The 18,248-nt window shown below is 45.5% G+C and overlaps 1 protein-coding gene across 8 annotated transcripts in view; it reads right to left on the bottom strand.

The window, feature by feature from the left end:
• LOC147010324 (uncharacterized) overlaps positions 1-18,248 on the bottom strand; it is an 87,492-nt gene that overhangs the window by 23,846 nt on the left and 45,398 nt on the right. For 5 of the 8 annotated variants that reach the window (XM_085859167.1, XM_085859168.1, XM_085859165.1 and 2 more), the window contains 3 exons: positions 17,401-17,556; positions 16,876-16,998; positions 1,592-1,739 (listed from right to left, as the gene is read on the bottom strand). In XM_085859167.1, the coding sequence (XP_085715293.1) occupies positions 1,592-1,739; positions 16,876-16,998; positions 17,401-17,556 (427 nt within the window). Of the gene's footprint in view, positions 1-1,591; positions 1,740-16,875; positions 16,999-17,400; positions 17,557-18,047; positions 18,101-18,248 lie in introns of all 8 variants that reach the window. The other 3 variants (XM_085859172.1, XM_085859166.1, XM_085859169.1) reach the window with 3 other exon arrangements.

The following is an 18,248-nucleotide window of genomic DNA, read 5'->3' as shown; positions in this document are numbered from 1 at the left end:
TCCTATCTACCTACAGGGCCTTCATCCGAAGCTTTATGGAATACTGCTCTCCTCTCTGGGCTGCGTCCCCTGCCTCACATCTTGCTCAACTTGATGCCCTGGAAACGAAGACCTTCAAGATCATTGGAATCTCTCACGATGAAGCTGAGTTTATGGGCCTATCACTTCTCCATTGTAGACAATTTAGTGGTCTCTCCATCTTCAACGGCATCCTTTCTGGTCTTGCACCCTCTGCCCTCTCTGTGCTTTGTCCCCTCCCCCCGCCCCCCCAGGATTATTCAGGGTGCACATGGTCCACCATCAACCCAGCCTTTCTGGTAAAACTACCCAAATCCAGGATCACTGCTAACCTCCACTCATTTGTTCCTTTTATCCCCACCAGTGGAATCAACTTCCACATTCTCTTCAATCTCATTCTTCCCTCCAAGTCTTCAAGACAGCTGTTCACCGCCATCTCAGATCATCTCACTTTCAAAGCCATTATCTTTTCTACACGTGTTAAACCGCTCCCCACACCCTCCCAAAATTTTGCTCACGCATCCATCTTGATCACCCCTTCCGTTTTCCCCTTCGCCTCATCATTACCTCCATCCCTCGTTTGTCTGTCTCCACCTATACAACTCCCAATGCCACCTCCACCCTCCTCCTCCCAAACATGATCAATGGTAAATACTGCATCATCATTTTGAACTTACCCTGTACATGCACAAGCCCCAGATATGACCTTCCCATTGGTGTTAAGAAGCAACTAAATCAGATACAGGGTCTCCCTCTGGGAAGTCTGCCTGAATTTTGGTAACGACGGCATCAATTTTCCAATTGAAGACATCCATTAAATAAAATCACCAAGGCTGCCAATGTTCACATGAGGTAATCCAGCAAGGTTCAAAGTCTACTCACCGACAGGGATGATTGGGGAGGTCGGATAGAACACAGCCATTCACAGGCCTTACGGAGCCTTGCACGGGCCCAATCATCGGGAGTTTTGGCAGGACGGTCTGCAGGATATCAACTTTTTGGGCGAGTTGATTCGAGAGTTCTCCAAATCCTTTGTTGTGCAGCGGCACACCCCTTTCTTGCAGGTACCTTTCCAAGTATTTTTGGCTTCTTTTTGAAGCTTTGTGAGCCGTTTTATGTTACAATCCTTATCTGGCACGTATGAAATACGTTCGGCCTCCCAGATGGACCTCGTTGCTCGGGTTTTCTGCGCATGCTTGCAGAGCATTCTGGGGCGGATTACATCATTTTGAAAGTCCCTTATTAGCAAATAAAAAAAACTTCAATTCAAATCTATTTTGACTCTGGTCATCTTAATTTATGAAGTAAACTCAGATTCCTATGTCCTTCATTCATGGTGAGTCCTGCCATATGTCCTCCTGATTCTCTTATTATTCTCTCTTTCACTTTCTTTTCGTGCGATTTCTCTGCTTATTCCATATTTTTAAACTGCTAATGTTCTCATCTTCAAGCACTAGTCTATTTCACTGAAAGCGGCTTTACGACTTCACTCAATAACTGGGATCAAACTAGGTCAAAGTGCCCTTCTAACAAAGGAATTTCTGAAAAACTAGTACACAGTATTTAAATCCACCTTATGTCATTGGGCGTGTCCTCTTCTTGACTCCTCCCTTTTCTTCGCCAGCGTCTGCACAGCCAGCCAATCAAAATGACCGTGCCCAGAGCAGCGAGGGGGCACCCGATGGCAGCACTCGTAAATGCCGAGGGGGGACTCCAAGCTGCTGCAGATACCGTGGGAATAGACAGAGTCACAAACAAAATGACACAGAGCTAGCCTCCAACATGAAACCTGTGATAACTGTGTCAGATCATCTCCTCTCACAGCTGTTGTGTATGCAAATGATGTTTGACCATCCCTCCTTGATTGAACATTAAGCATCACAATTAATACAACAGATTGAAGTTTCCCGATGCTTCGTGCCCAACAATAACGTCCATCTTGCTCTTTTGGCATTCCACATTACTGTGACGTTTATGACCACCTGCTTTGTGTTGTTTATGACCATCTGCTTTGTGGAACAAATTATGAACTTTGGCAATCCCAGGACAATTTGCTGACCGGTAAAAATTTCTGTTCGTCACATCCCTTTTCACTGCCTTTCCCAAATAACCTTTAGTTTACTCTTTTCAGTGAAATCATTTGGAATTGGATACTTGAGGTGTTGCAAGGTATAACCCAGCATCACATACCATGTTAGGGGTATTACGTACCTGTATCGTATACCCTGTATTCCATAAGTGATGTAGGGGATGATATACAAAACCCTTGGTATCCATCAGGAATCACATACCACGTACCTGGTATCATGTAGCCAGTATAATGTAGCATGTACAATGTACATGGTATCGCGTACCTGGTATATTTACTAAAAGTACATGGGATTGGAATCAGTACGGTTCGAGACACATTTTCCAGCACTTGCTGCGCAGGCTAATATAATGACCCAACAGAGGCTTGAACTCAAGACCCGAGGATCTTAAGCCAAGCACCTTAATCGTTAAGCTAACACCAGGCCTTGCAATATCGGATATATATATATATATATATATATATATATATATATATATATATATATATATATATATATATATATATATATATATATATATATGAAATTTATTTGTTATATAAAAAGGTCCATGTAGTCGAAATGTCTGAAGGGTGTAATGTCTAATCTGTCTGAAGGGTGTAAGGGGTCTAAATGGTGTTAAGGTCAAAGGGATCGAAAGAGTCTTTTGGTTCCTCAGTGACTTTTGGACCTTTAGGGTCTTTTTTGTCCGAGGGGACTTTTGGGGCATCTGCTTCCTCAGGGTCTTTTGGGTCTTCAGGGTTTTTTGGGTCTTCGGGAAATTTGGGGTATTTAGGGTCTTTGGGGTATTTTAGGTCTTTTTGGTCTTCAGGGTCTTTTGGATCCTTGGGATCTTTTGGGTCTTCATGGTATTTTGGGTCATTTGGGTCTTTTTGTGTCATCAGACTTTTGGGTCATCTCAGTCTTTTGGGTTGTCAGGGTCTTTTGGGTCTTTAGGAGTCTTTGGGGTCTTAAGGGTCGGGTCATCAATGATCGAAGGGGTCTCAGCAGTCGAAAGCTCGAAAGGTACATTCCAATTGTACGTAATTGAAAGATGTATGTGTGTGACGTCAGCATGCCACTGACGTTCAACCTGTACGTAATTAAAGACATATAGTCACACGGCTTCACTGTGAAAAGAACATTCCAATAATACGTAATTTATAAACACTTGTGTAGTCTGCCACCAATGTTCAAACAGGACGTGATTAATAGGCATATAGTCACACGGCTTCATGGACTGACTGACAACCAGACGGACCGCTTCACTCACAGACGGACTGACGGACTGTGCTTTTCGTGTGTACAAACATATATACATATATACATATATATTGTTGTGGTTGACCAAATTCGCAAACCACCATTCAGGTCCCTTAGGTGAGATATCTCGGTAAGTATATGTGTAGTTAGGCCCAAACCCGTTGTCTAGAGGGAATAAATGTCATTCATGCGTGCTGCGACTCTTCAGGATAGCCGTTTTTCTTTTACTATCTTTATTTTGGACCAACCGCCATGATTACCACCGCCAACCGCGTCTCAACAGTCATCACAACATCAACCACCCACCACAACGCCGCTTCACCACAACAGCCACGACCTTTACCGTCACACCTCGCAACCGTCACATCGCCACCGTTCTTGCGCCGCTTGTGGGTACCGGTATTGGACTCGTGCAGGGCGCGCGCCGAACAGCGTGTACAAAACCACGGACTTTCCGCTCCAAAAACGGATCAAAAACGACTCACGCCCACTTTTGTTCCGTCCAATCGGTGAGCGAGGGGCGATTTGGCCCCGCCTCCAGGGCATTGGAGGGCGGTCGCTATATGCAAATTCATGGATCAAAAAGCATTCACGCCCACTTTTTCTCGGGCCAATGGGGAGCGAGGTGAAAGGTCGAAGGCAGGGGGTCAAAGGCGAAGCCACGGGGCTTATATAAGCGGCTGCGTTCGTCAAGAGGGTCGTCGTGGTGTGCGTTGGAAAGAGGAAGTTCGCAGGAGGAAGAGTTCGGAGTTGGAGTCGGAGCGAAGAGGACGGAGCTGTGGAGAGGCGGCGGCGGCGAAGGCAGACGAGGGGGTGCTCGCGTCGGTGCCGGGAGCTGCACACCAGGGAGGCCGACGGCGCGACCTGGTCGAGGTGGAGACGCTCGTCGCGGGACCCGAGACAGAGTAAAAATCCTCCTTTCCCCGAGCATCAGCAACCCCCTCCTGTTTCCCCCTGCGCTGAGATAGTGCGACCAAGGGGGCCCCCCTTCCCACCCCCTACCAGACACTGTCCGCGAGGCCCGCGGAGTTGAGGCACCACCGCCGTTCCGCGTCTCATCACCAGACGGGTAGGCCCGACACGGTCTCGGCCCCAGGCCCGCCTACCCCCTCATCCTGGAGGGTGGTTCTCTTTTCTTTTGCTTTGGGGAATGTGTGTTGTCGGCGCCGTCTGTGAAGTAAAATCATATAAGTGTTGCCGTGTGCTTGCGTCGTCGGTATTATATCTGCATTGTCGCATTTGCTTTTTGTCTTCTTTTCTATGTGCTTTTGGTGGAATTGTATATGTGTGCTTTCCGTTCATCGCGAATAAATGTGCTTTATGTTGAACTGTTTCCCGCTTCGCTTCGTCATTTCTTTCATTGAATCCTCATCTTGCTTCACGTAAAGGGTTGGTAGTGGGCTGAATACGCCCGATAATTAATCGAACCGTCGAGGCCGACGATAACACCGCTCGGTTATCCCGATAGTACGGAACGGGTCGCTTAAGTGGCCCGTGTCCGAAGTCGACCTGCGGCGAGGTGCGATCGCCCGGTCTACCCTCCGTGTGGGTACTTAGGTAGGTCGAATTTGGCGAGCAACCCTATCCCACGCGGGGGCCGATTGGCTCGATCGCGGTGAGACCGAAAGGTCCACCCGTGACTGGTTCCCGGCGTTAGTCCGAGAGGGTCACGACTGGATTGTCCGTCCGGTGGGCGACGTGCCGCGATTCGAGTTACGTGGCCGTCAGCACGCCGGCGGGCGCGAATCCGTAACAATATATACAAGCTGAAGTACCAGGTAATACCCGGGAAATTTGCCCTATTTTCCTCACGCTAGTTGGACTGAGGCATTAGTTGGATGGAGAAAATTAGGAATACTTCTTTTATTCCTCAGATTTATGTAAGGAAGGCTTTATGCTGCCGTACTCCTCAGAGAGGTCATAGTTGAAGGGGGCCTTGAGCCACTCAATGTTTCTAGTAGCAGTGGAAACTGTCGATGTCCTGCCAAAACCCGGACCTAGAAAGCTGGAACGTGAGTTGTGTGCTTCTCTCGCCCATCGGTGTGACGCTCTATTTGCAGTTTGGCGACGCTCTCTCTCTGCAGCCGACTCTGCTTGCCTGGCTCGTTCATGAGCAGATCTATCAGCAGTTAGCTGTTGCCGTGCACGTGCAGTTCAAGAATTCAAATAACAGGAGAATGTGTATGTTTCAAAAGTCAACGAATACGAACATTTTGTATTTCAAAAAAACCTTAGCCTTTTTAACCATGAAGCCTTTTGTTACGATTAATACGCTGGCGCACTATTCGAAAGCCTTTTTTTTTAATGAAAAAAAATTTTTTTTTAATATATATTTTTTCCCATTTTTATGAAAAGCCACTTAGCGCATCCTGGAGCTGAATGTGAGGTCTATATGTGTGTAAAGTTTCGTCAAGATCGGTTCACTGGTCTGGGAGCTTATTGGTTACAAACAAACAGACAGACAGACAGACAGAAAGACTGCCATTTATATAGTATATATATATATATATATATATATATATATATATATATATATATATATATATATATATATATATATATATATATATATATATATATATATATATATATATATATATATATATATATATATATATATATAGTTTTTGTGATGCTGATCATGCTCACCAGATTCTCTCAGCTTATATATAAGATTATATCACCAGATTGTGTGTATATATATATATATATATATATATATATATATATATATATATATATATATATATATATATATATATATATATATATATATATATATACATACATATAGATGTCTATTATGTATGTACTGTATGTCATAAAACAGATGACCTGAAACAGGGTGCACGGAATACGTTTGTATTTTGGGTTCTCAACATTCCCCCAAAACAAAAAAAAACGTTACGTTCAACTTCAAAACTAACATGGAGACACACTAAACAGTGCTATGAAATGATGGTGCCAGCAGAGACATGAATGTCACTGCCAAGATAAGTGAATCTCTCGGTGACCTCAACATCCTCACCACAAACAGGCACAGACAAGATAGCAGCACCCATTATGTCATTGACAGCTTGGATCTTAGTTTTGACCCAAGAAACCCGTAATCCCAGCGGCTCTGACTCCTCATTCAGCACCTTGAGGGCCCCCAAAAGGATATTCAGAGTCTCTGCAAAGATTACTGCATCATCTGCGAAATCAAGGTCAGAGATCTTGACATTCCCAAACGATGCACCGCAGCTTGATCTCTCCGACATCCTCCTTCGAATCCAGTCCAAACAAATGCAGAAAAGTGTGGGGGCCAGTACACACCCTGATGAACTCCTGTAACAATTGGAAAAATGTCAGAGAAAGAAGGTATCACATCTCACAGCACTCTCAGTTCCAGAGTATAGATCAGACATGAGATAGGTCAGTTTTGGTGTGACCCCACGAAGACCAAGAATCCTCCAGAGGGCATCCTGATTCACTGAATCAAATGCTTCACAGAGATCAACGTAGGCTGCAAGCAGTACATGCTGAAACTCTCGTCTGCGTTCGATGAGGACCCGAAGAGTAAGGATACGGTCAATCGTTGACCTCTTTGGTGTAAAACCTGACTGCTCTCAGATCTTGTCAAGAACCCTGTCAAGAATTATCCCAGCAAAGACCTTGCCCGGCACTGAGAGCAGCGTCACCCCTCGGTAGTTGTTGCAGACTTGGTGATCACCCTTCTCTTTCCAGAGTGGGACAACAAGGCCCCTCCTCCAGTCACTTGGGATGATGCCTATGTTCCAGGCACAGCACAGAACTGCATGCAACGACACGAGTGCAGCATTTCCTTCAGCCTTGAGAAGTTCAGTATGGTTGCCACAGATCCCTGGAACTTTACCCCATTTCAACAGGTTCACAGCAGCCTGTGTTTCCACAAATGAAGGTGGACCACAGTTGATTGGAGGGTTAGCAACAGGGATAGAAACACCCCTGACATCTAACTTGACAGCTGGTGGATCAGCCTGGTACAACCACTCAAAGTAATCAGCCCAGCGGGCCTTCACTTCGGACTCCTCTGTCTAGAGCCCACCACCCTCTGCTGTAACTGCAGTACACCAAGGGACGTGCTTGGATGAACGCAATGTGTGAATTCCCATGTAAGCAGGACGACAATCACTTGACCACAGGTGATGCTCTCCCCCTTCACAGATTCCTCGCAAATCGGCCTCGTTGTCCACCCTTAGTTCATGTACAGTTTTACACCTCAGCTCCCTGAAGAGCTCAGCTCTGCCATGAAGCCTGGCCCTGCGACTCCGGTCAATGGTATCCAGTGTCCCTTGAGAGGCAAAATTCTTCTTCACGCTCCGGTGAGTTCCAAGCCATCCACCGGAAACATCAAGGATGGCGGTCTTGAAGGCACTCCACAACTCTTCAGGATCTCCCAAAGCACCCAGACCCCCCAAATCTCCACTCAGCTTATTCACAAACTCCTCAGTTACCCCCTCATCCTTGAGCTTGCCAACATCCAGCCTAGGCTGGGATGGTACCATTCTCCTGGATTTAAGGTGCAGCTTTAGAGTTGCTACAACAAGTCGGTGGTCAGTATTGAGGAACTGAGCACTCGGGAGACCCTGCAGTTCTGGATCATCCTCCAGTGACCATCAACGAGCACATGGTCAATCTCCTTTGCCCCACCACCAGCGTTGGAATACCAAGTCCATCGATGAGCTTGTGGGTGCTGAAACCATGAACCAGCCACCCCAAATCCATGACTTATTGCAAAGTCAAGGAAATTAGTGCTATTCAAGTTCACACTTCCAGACCCATGGGGACCAACACACATCTCATAACCATCCCTATCAGTTCCAGTCGATGCATTGAAGTCCTCCAAGAATAGAAGTGTATCTCACCTGGGGCACTGATCAACCACAGACTCGAGTGCGGCATTGAATGCATCCTTCATTGTGAGATCACTCGCCTCAGTCGGAGCATAAACAGAAACCAGGGAAATGACACCTAAGGATTGACGAATCCTTAGTCTCATAATACGCTCGTTGACCGGTGTTACCTCAATGATCATTGGAGTCAGCTAATTGGACACAGCTACAGCAACTCCTTGGGTATGGTAACCATCAAAGCGACCAGACCAATAGTTGGTGTAACCACCCGCCATGATCTCGCCGCAATCCGGTCTCCGATCCTCAGAGAGAGCTGCAATACCGATGTCCAAACGCTTGAGCTCAGATGATAACAGAGACAGGTGATCATCTTCTATTCGGGATGGGACATTCCAGGCACCCACCCGAAGGGACCGTCAGGTTAACCCAAGGAGACCGCCGTCTGGTGGACGACACCTCAGCACCACTCCGACACACTCTCCCACAATCTGACCCGGGAATGTTACCCCGTGGTTTCCCTCCTATCATCAAAGATTGGGGGTCCCGAAGGCTTTGCCCCAATCCTGTCATCCGGTGAGCTGCCCTGTGAAGGGAAGCTGCACAGGAGGTGCTCCCACGGAGTGGGTTTTGGGTGTGAACATCATAGAACAGAACTGGAATTGGTGGTGGTATGGTGAGGTCAGTTGTGGAGGGTTAAGGAATGTAAGGCAGTGGTGGGAGAGCAAATTACCACTCAGCGCAAGTCTGTGGTGTTTGTGGTATGGATGAAGAAAAGGAGGGAGGTGAAGAGCGGGGGTCAGAAGATTATTAGGTGGGGGAAGTGTTGGGGAAACGTCGTTGTTGAGAAAAAGCAGAGGTTGAGGGCTTGGTGTAAGCAACTTAACAAAGAAACAGCACAAGCCTGTGGTTTTTGAGGTATGGATGAAGAAAAGGAGGGAGGTGAAGAGCGGGGGTCAGAAGATTATTAGATGGGGCCCATGAGGGAAGTGTAGGGGAAACGTCGTTGAGTTCAGGAGAGGTTGAGGGCTAGGTATAAGCAACTTAGCGAAGAAGCAGAAGGTTTGGAGGAATAGTGCAATAAATAAGGAGAGGCATTTTAGGGGAATTGCAGAAATTTTGCGCAGAGGACGTTAGGAAAGGGTGCATCATTGAGGGACAGAAACCAGGTATGGTGGATGGAGCAGGTAGTGAAGGCAACTGGTGAAAAGGAGGTTTGGAAGAGGATAGAGAAGATCAAGGATAGGGGGAAACAGCTGGAAAAGGGGTTGCTACACCTGTATGGGTAGAAGAAGAAAGCAGCAAGGAGAGCAGTGGATAAGGTGAGGAATAAAATGGAAGAGGAGGTGCACAACAAGTTGGAAGAGGATGGCGGGAGGAGGATGATGTATAAATTGCCTCGTGACAGGGATGAGGATGAGGACATGAATGGGGGGGGGTGGGTGATTAAGGATGGTGGTGGGAAGCTTGTGATAGAGAGGGGGCAGTTTTGAAGGTGTGGGAAAGGTATTTCAAAGAGCTGTTCTTTTTAACCAGAAAGGAATCAACGGCGAGCTTGAGCTACCATGTAATGTACAGGGGAAAGTGGAGTTGGTGGAGATCATGGAGGAGGAAGTGCATATGGCATTGAAGAAGATGAAGAGCGCCAGGCATTGATGAGGTGTCTACAAAGACGATAATCGCAGCAGAAGGAGTCAGATTCAGTTGTACGAAGAGGCTGTTGAATATATGTATGAGTGAGGGTTCAATTCTGGAAGAGTAGAGGAGAGGATTAATTGTGCTGATATGGAAGGGGAAGGGCATTGTTCAAGATCCAGGGGAGTACAAGGGCATTACACAACAAAGTCATGTAATGGAGGTGCTTGAGAGGATTCGGGATGGGAGGATAAGGAAGACAGTGGAGATGGAGGTCGGAGAAGAGCAGCAGGGGTTCAGAAAGGGTAGGGGGATGACAGATGGGATGTTCAGGTTGAGATAGCTGGTGGAGAAGATGTTGGAGGTGCAAGGTGAGATGGCATTGGTATTTGTGAACCTGGAGAAGGCCGACGACACTGTCCCAAGAGAGATGGTGATGTCGACACTGAGATGGATGTGAGTGCCAGACGCAGAAGCTAGGTTAGTGAAAGGGAGGTACAAGGAAGGAAGAGAAGAGTTTTGGTTGGTCCTGGGATGTCTATGGAGTTCAGCATGACAATCAATTTGAGGCAGGGAAGTGCTCAGCCCACTCATGTTTATCATGGTGATGGATCTGGTAAGCAGGAAGGTGAGCCTGAGGGACAGTATGGGGAGGATTCTGCATGTGGACAATCTGGCATGTGTGGTGGAGAGTAGGCAGGAGATGCAGGACGTACTGGGGGAGTTGAAGGAAGCATTTGAGAAACATAGACTGAAGATGAGTTTGGAGAAGACTGCGGTGATGTGAGTCAGGCAGCAGATAAAATAAATGAATATCCAGTTAAAGGGGAAGGAGATCAGGCAGGGATATAGGTTTGAGTATCTGGGAGGAACAGTGACTAGGGATGGTAAATCTGAGGGAGAGGTGCGGAGGAGGATTCGGGTGGGCACAAATGCATGGAGGAGGGTGGAGGGAGTAATAGCAGACAGAAAGATATCAAGAAAATTGAAAGGGAAGGATCTGATGTCATGTGTAACACCAGCCGACCTTTACAGTCTGGAAACGGTGGCACTGACAGACACACAACAACAGAGGCTGCAGGTTTGCGAGAACAACTGGGTGAGAAGGACTGCGGGAGTGAGGAGGGTGGATAAGAGGAGGATGGATGAACTGAGGAAGGAGATTGGTGTGCAGCTGAGCTTGATGGGGAGATTGGTGAAATGCCGGCTGAGATGAGATGGACACTTGGTGTGGTTGGGAGAAGAGAGAATGGCAAAGAGAGCGGATATATTGAGGGAGCAACGTAGGAGGAAGAGAGGTAGACCGTGGTTGAGATGGGAGGATTGTGTGAGGAGGGATATCCGTAAGGTAGGGGTGGTTAGAGAGTGGAGAGAGACGGCTGAGAACTCGGGGGGTGGAGGAGTATCAAGTCAGGGCAGAAGCTTGTTGCAATTGGACCTCATCTCTCATAAAAGGAAGAGGAGGAGAAGAAGAAGTCTACACCTCAACATGGGAGAATAGGATGTGGAATACCCCATGGGTTTCTTTTGAGAACCTGATTTTCATTCCACATGTAAGTTATATTTAAAAAGAATCTGATTTATTCTCTTTCATCTTGTATTCTGCTGACACTAATATATTTTTATTATAATTGCAATGTTATAAATGATTATTTGATTAAATTATGGATATGGTTTCAGGTCAATGTAGTCTGTGGGCCAAGGTGAAAATTTGTATCTTGAGGAACAAAGGGGGAACTATTTTTTTTTCTGAAATCCAATTAATTTAGTTCACAAAATGATGGGGGGGCCATCTGGGAAATCCAGCTTTATGCTATTTTGAGGTTGCTATAGCAACTAATATAGTGACAAAAAGTAAAATCGATGGAAATACAGAAAGTATCATATTTCACTGACCACATGGGCTATCAACATGATATTTTAATCGAAACCAATCATTGAGATGATGGCCGTTGTGATGGAATACTTTTCATTTTCCCATCAAAGTCAAGATCATCGGTCAAATTCAAGGTCAAGTCTAGAAATTGGCCGTTTTGGGAGATTTGCAATGTAATTATGGTTTTCAATTGATAGAACATGATGTAAAACACCCGAAAGGTGGAGAAATTTCACTCGATACACTGTACCAACAAAATGTGAGCACCGTGGACTGGTCCAACAGTTGACTATGCGAGGGATGTAAGCTTTTAGTGGACAATCGGCTGTCTTCTCGAGGCAGCTCGAGTCAGGAAAATTGATGACATTTTGAATTTAGAGTGTGGAGAGAAAGTTCCCGAGAATCAAATGTATCATTCACAATGTAGAAAGACATTTTGCCGTAAAAAGAGCTTGGAAAACGTTTTTTTTTTTTAATCCTCTGAAACAAAGGTGGAAACAGCTCTAAATGTGAGTGTAAACTTGGGAAGAAAACGGTTCTCTGGTCGGCAGTCAACGTCACATGAACCAACGATACAGCACAGAACGATGATTGTATATTCTGCAAAAATAAAGTCAAATATCAGAAAGATAAATTGATCAAATCATGTGATTTACGTGCTAATGCAACTCTGCGTGAAATTTGCACTTCTCGATGTGACTCAAAATTACTTCAATTCACTGATAATGATGTCATTGTTAAAGAAGCCCATTATCACAGGTCTTGCGATGAGAAATGCACGAAAACCACAGGATGTGATACCTATCCATCCATCCATTAGGACCATACTCTGTGCAGAGCGTTGGTGCCGCCGAAGCAGTCTCCTTGGCTATTGGGAACAATCCTGGACGGGTCGCCACTCCGACACAGTATACCAGCATGCTGGCACTCATTTTGCCGACCTCGGAAGGATGACAGGCAGAGTCAACCCCACCTGGTGTTAATTCAACAGCTGAGCGGGATTTGAACTCAGGACCCTAGGATCCCAAGCCCACTACCTTAACCATTAAGCCAACACCAGGCATGATGTGATACCTATAGTACTCGGTAAGGTGATGGTCCATCCGAGGAGGGAAACGACATTACATCAGCAAAGGCACACTCACAAGTTATTGATCGTGTTCGTCAGATGTTATTTGCAAATGACGGGGATATTGTGATCCTGGCTTTGAGTGATTTATCTCAAAGATGACATAAAAAAAAAATCATCAAATTTGGAGCTGAGGTTATACGAGACTCATTAAGGGTTAATGTTCGCCGAAGACTTGAAAACGAGTTTGGTAACTCGATTTCATTCCTAAAAACGGAAACTGAGCGAGTGTACATTATGGAGCAATATGGACAGGCTAACAGGCTTGCATTGGAACTTGTGAAGTGTCGGAGTGAACAGAGTAACCACATCAAGACTTGCCAAGTGAAAGACCGGACAAGAAGCACTGCTCTTCATCTCTACAACCTGATAAAGTCCGGAAAGCTTGACAGGCCTTGGCCCCCTTTTCCGGAGGAGTTGGATGAAAATTACATCCCAATTCCTCTTGAGCTCCTGGAATTCCTTCGAACCTTGCTTGGAGGTATTATTGGAGACGAGGTAGCAACACATACTGTAGACGTGAATTCGTTTCACTTTTCTCTTGCGCAAGACATTATCTTCAATGCCACTGATGGTAAAATACACCAGCAAAACAGATCCTGCTTGCATGGGTTGTTAAAAGGCACTCACAGGCAACATCAACCTGATCAACATTCTCAGTCGTTTCGGAGGAAGTGTATCTCTCTCCAAGTTGTTGTTGTTCATCTTTCGGCTGCTCCCGTTAGGGGTCGCCACAGCGGATCATCCGTTATGATCCGCATACTGATTTGGCACAGGTTTTACGCCGGATGCCCTTCCTGACGCAACCCTGGTCACCTCTTACGACACAGGGATCAGGATTTAGGTTTCGCCATGATTCCGGGCTGCTCTACACCCTGCCCAGTGCAGAGCTCCCGTCCTCAAGCGATCCTCCAACCCAAGCCTCCGAGTCGCCGGATTACAGGCGCACGCCACTACGCCCGGTTGTATCTCTCTCCAAGTGACAAGAGATAATCACAGCACTTGTGATCCACAAGTGTGGTGAGCATGACAATGACTCAGTGCCACTTTCACAGTTCGTTCTTCAACGTGTCATGACTTGCCTGAGGTTTGACAACATTGATAGGAATTAGGAGACTAGAGATGGCGGTCGCACGTCCCATAGAGTAAATGGCATCACTGTGCTGGGTAGTGCACTGACTGTACCCCCTAAAACCCAAATAAAAAAATATTCCAGAAAGCAAGAAACGCTCCGTTCCCATCTCAAACAATGATTTACCTCCCTAGAATTCTCCTGCCATGTCAACAACTCAGCCTGAAGCTGCTTCTCCTGCTGCAGAAAAATACCGTCTGGACCTTGGTGAGACAATCAAGTCCATAAGAACAAACAATCAGCGCCTGGACAGGCTTCAACATCAAAACACGTGATGATGACGAGGTCAGCAAAGACAACATCGGGTATCAACCTACCATCAATGCACCTGTCACAAACTCTCAACAGTTCAGGAGATACTGCAGTATTGTGGAGCAAGTTCATCTTACCAACATTGTATGCGTCTCAGATCAGGCTATCGATGCTTTGCTAGTCGAGATAGTCAGTAGCAATCTCACACTCTATCAGTCCATCATAATCTTGATGTTTCCAATGAGGATAATGATGATTCAGATGATCAGTTTCAGTTAAGTAAATGATGAAAATGCATTCTTATTATTATAACTAGCATAACACGCGCTCTGCGCGACATGTTGGGGTGGGTGTGTTTGAGAAAGGAACTGATGCAGAGTATCAGTAGTAATTTTACTTTAATGCAGTAAGTGGAATACGATTTCACTGTTTCAGAACCATTTTATTTACTTTTTTTTGTACCATACACCTCATATGGTCTTTGAGATAATGTAAGCCGAATATCACGTGACTCGAGCGCAGAATAAAGTCGAAGATAACGCGACACGAAACCACAAACTCGGAAATAATATATAAGATTGATAGGCCATCCTCAAAAATATGAGTTCACTTTCCAAAATGATGTTTCTGAGAAACACTTTATTGGCTGCGATGGTAACCTTACAATAGCACTGAGATATTCCAAAGTCATACTGGAGACTCAGTAATTATTTATATGTATGAGATGCAGTGCAGATCCCAAATTGTGTTAATTGGAAAGCACAATTACAACGAAAACCCCCCAAAATGGGCAATTTATAGACTTGACCTTCAATTTGATCTGTGACCTTGACTTCTTAGGGTAATGAAAAGTACTCCACCGTAAAGGCCATCATCACAACTTCGGGTTTCATTGAAAAATCATGTCGATTGCACATGTCGTTCATGAAATCGTTCGTTTTTGTGAACTATATAAATTGGGCTTTCAGAAAATTAGCTCCCCCTTTTGCCCCTCGAGATGATGCAAATGAGCCCAAATATGGGGTCTGGCCGACGGACGAAGAGTGAATTCCAAAAATACTCTTCAATCATGAAATCCCAAGGCTTGAAGAGGCAAATTTTATTGGGATCGACGTTGATGATAAATTGTCTTGGAAATTTCACAATTCCTGAGGAAGGAAAAAAAAGTTTTACAAACCATCGGATTCATCGATACATTGGGATGTTTACTCCGAATGAAGTAGTGTGCATTGTGTGCTCGCTTATTGTAGCTTGGTTTGGGGAAGTACCTTCCAGTGAAATGCGAGAAAACTTCGGGTTACAAAATGAAACAATTCCTTTTATATCTCAAATATCACCAAAGACCAAGTGAAGACCAATTTTATAACCATTTCAAGTTAATGAAACTTCCAAACATTACTTTATACCAACAAACGATTTTCAGGTACCAATGTGTTAACAAACATATACAAAGTGATTTTTTTTTTTACAAACTCTGATTTTCATGATGAATATGAACAGCAGTGCGAGGAGGACACCAAGAACAGGGTTGAGTGACAAAAAAAGAGGAACACTTGAACAAATAAAGGAAGTGGGGAAGAATGAGTGGAAGGGGACGATGCAGGAAGGAAAAGCTGGGAATTTGGAAGGAAGTCGCCTTGGGAGATTGGGGGGAGGCGGAATTGGGGGTTGCCGTGGGAAGAAAAGATCATGGTTTTTGGATTGGGGATGATCTGAGATGGTGGACAACAGTTGTCCTGTACACCTGGAGAGAAAAATGAGATTGAAAAGAATGTGGAAGCTGATTCCACAGGTGGGGGAAAAAAGAGGAAGGAACAAATGAGTGGAGGTGAGCAGTGATCCTGGATTTAGGTAGTTTCATCAGAAGGTGGAGTTTCATCAGATAGTGGAGCGTGTGTGCCCTGCAGAAACCTGGGAGGTACAAATCATGGAAAGAGCAGAGGGTGCAAGACTAGAAAGGAGGCGGTAGAAGACAGAGAGACCACCGACCTATCTGCGATGGGAAAATGAAAGACCCGTCGACTCAGCTTCAACATGGGAGATTCCAATGATCTTGACGGTCTTGGTTTCCATGGAGTCAAGCTGAGAAAGGTGTGAGCCAGGAGCTCCAGCCCAGAGGAGAGAGCACTATTTCATCGAGCTGTGGATGAAGGCCTTGGAGGTGTTGCTCTTACATATGACATGTTATGTTGAACGTTCATCACGTACCATGTACAAGTCTCCTGGTCTTTGCACATCGGCCATGGATGGATTGCTTTGTGTTATGTGATGTCGGTGTTGCGTGCATCTTGTGCTTATTGTTCGATTTCTATGAATATTCCTTTTGTATGTATCATGGCGTTCCCGTCACACGCTTTGTGCTTTCTGGCAAGATGCCGTCCAATCAGTACAAACAACTGGAAATTTAATTTCATATTTTGAATTGAATTGAACTGATATTGCGACCACACACCGATCCTTCCACCAACACTATCAATGTCCCTGACATGCATGGTGACACTAGGTAGAACTGAGACATCTGAAATCCCCTCCGCGATCCCTATGAAAGCCGAGTGGAAGGTATGCATGAGGGGCATTCAAAAGCAATATCGGTGTGTGCTAAAATAGAAAGAGCGCTGGTGCTGGGTTACCCGGGATAATGTCCAGGTTTACCAGGCAGGTTGTTACCCCGGCAGAGTTTCGAGCACTACACATGTACGCGCCACTCTCAGCAGACGTGACGTTGCGCAGAGCCAGAGTGCCCATCCGGGGATCTATGAGACACGAAATTGTGGATCTTTAAGCAACAGAAACCACAACATACCGAGTAAAAGTGACAATACAATCCGTGACATTGATTGTCTGTCAAAGGTAAAGGGCGATCAAAATGATCGAGAAAGAGATAATTTTGGAAATAATTGTTAGAGAATTTGAATCAGATTTCTGAATCAATCAAAGAGTTTTACATCATTCAGCTTCTCCTGGTCTCAAAAACGGGAAAACAAACAGGACACAAATCCCGTCGATGTATGACTGTATACGGCACAAAGTGAGCGATATCAGTGATGTCTGCAGCTTCAATTTGAGGAGAAACCAAAGTGCGCTACCCGGCCGTTCGGAGCTCGTGCGCGCACGCTGCCCGGCTGCTCGCTTGTAGCTGGAAGTTGGAAGCTTACTCAGAGCTGCATTGCTGGGAAGCCGAGGAGCCCCATCATGAGGAATCCAGCTGTATGATGGTGGTGGTTCACCACCTTCGGTTGAACAGGTTAAATTCACTTGCCCACCGACCTCCGCATGGCCTTGAACTCCGCATGTGGGAAGAGATGGCGGAACTAAGGAAAAAGTAGAGTCACATAAAAGATATTAGAGGAGCGAATACAAAATAGAGATTCCAAAATAGTCGGAATAACATTGTATTTGGGACCTCTGCCACTGAAGGTGGACCGAGGTTATGTTTTCACACCTGTCTGTTTGTTTATTTGTGAACAAAATGTCTCAAAAAGTTGTGGATGGATTCTGACGAAACTTGGCGGGCAGGTTGGTTATGCGACAAAGAAGAAATGATTGGATTTTGGTGAAGATCCGGATCTGGATCCGATAATTTTTTTTAAGTGATTCTTCACCTTTGAGTGATAGGGCTAAAACGATACATAGCACGATATTTCAAATAGGTGTGGACGGATTCAGATGGAACTTGGTGGATGAGTTGGCTCGGTGACAAGAATAAGCCGGTTAAATTTTAGTTCAGGTTCGAATCCAGATCCGGCCTCTCATTGGGATACAAAACGTAAACTAATCAGCCTGGTGGAGGTATGTGCTCTACCTCGTGCCCTTCTAGCTTGTCGTGTGGTCTCCTTTGCCATATTTTCACTACACCTGTTCATAGGGAACATGGCGCAACAGTCATCCCAAAGGCAATGCCACAAATCGCTACTCAAACAGTGCAGTGTATTATAGTCATGGATTTTCACAGGTTCATTTCAACACCAAGTCCCATAGTAAGGGTTATGTAGTCAAAATAATC

Source organism: Eptatretus burgeri, chromosome 16 (assembly GCF_056783735.1).
Source record: "Eptatretus burgeri isolate ZD-2024b chromosome 16, Ebu_testis_v1, whole genome shotgun sequence".
Classification (NCBI taxonomy): domain Eukaryota; kingdom Metazoa; phylum Chordata; class Myxini; order Myxiniformes; family Myxinidae; genus Eptatretus; species Eptatretus burgeri.
The sequence above is the reverse complement of the archived record's forward strand: the minus strand, read 5'-3'. Positions and strand labels throughout refer to the sequence as shown.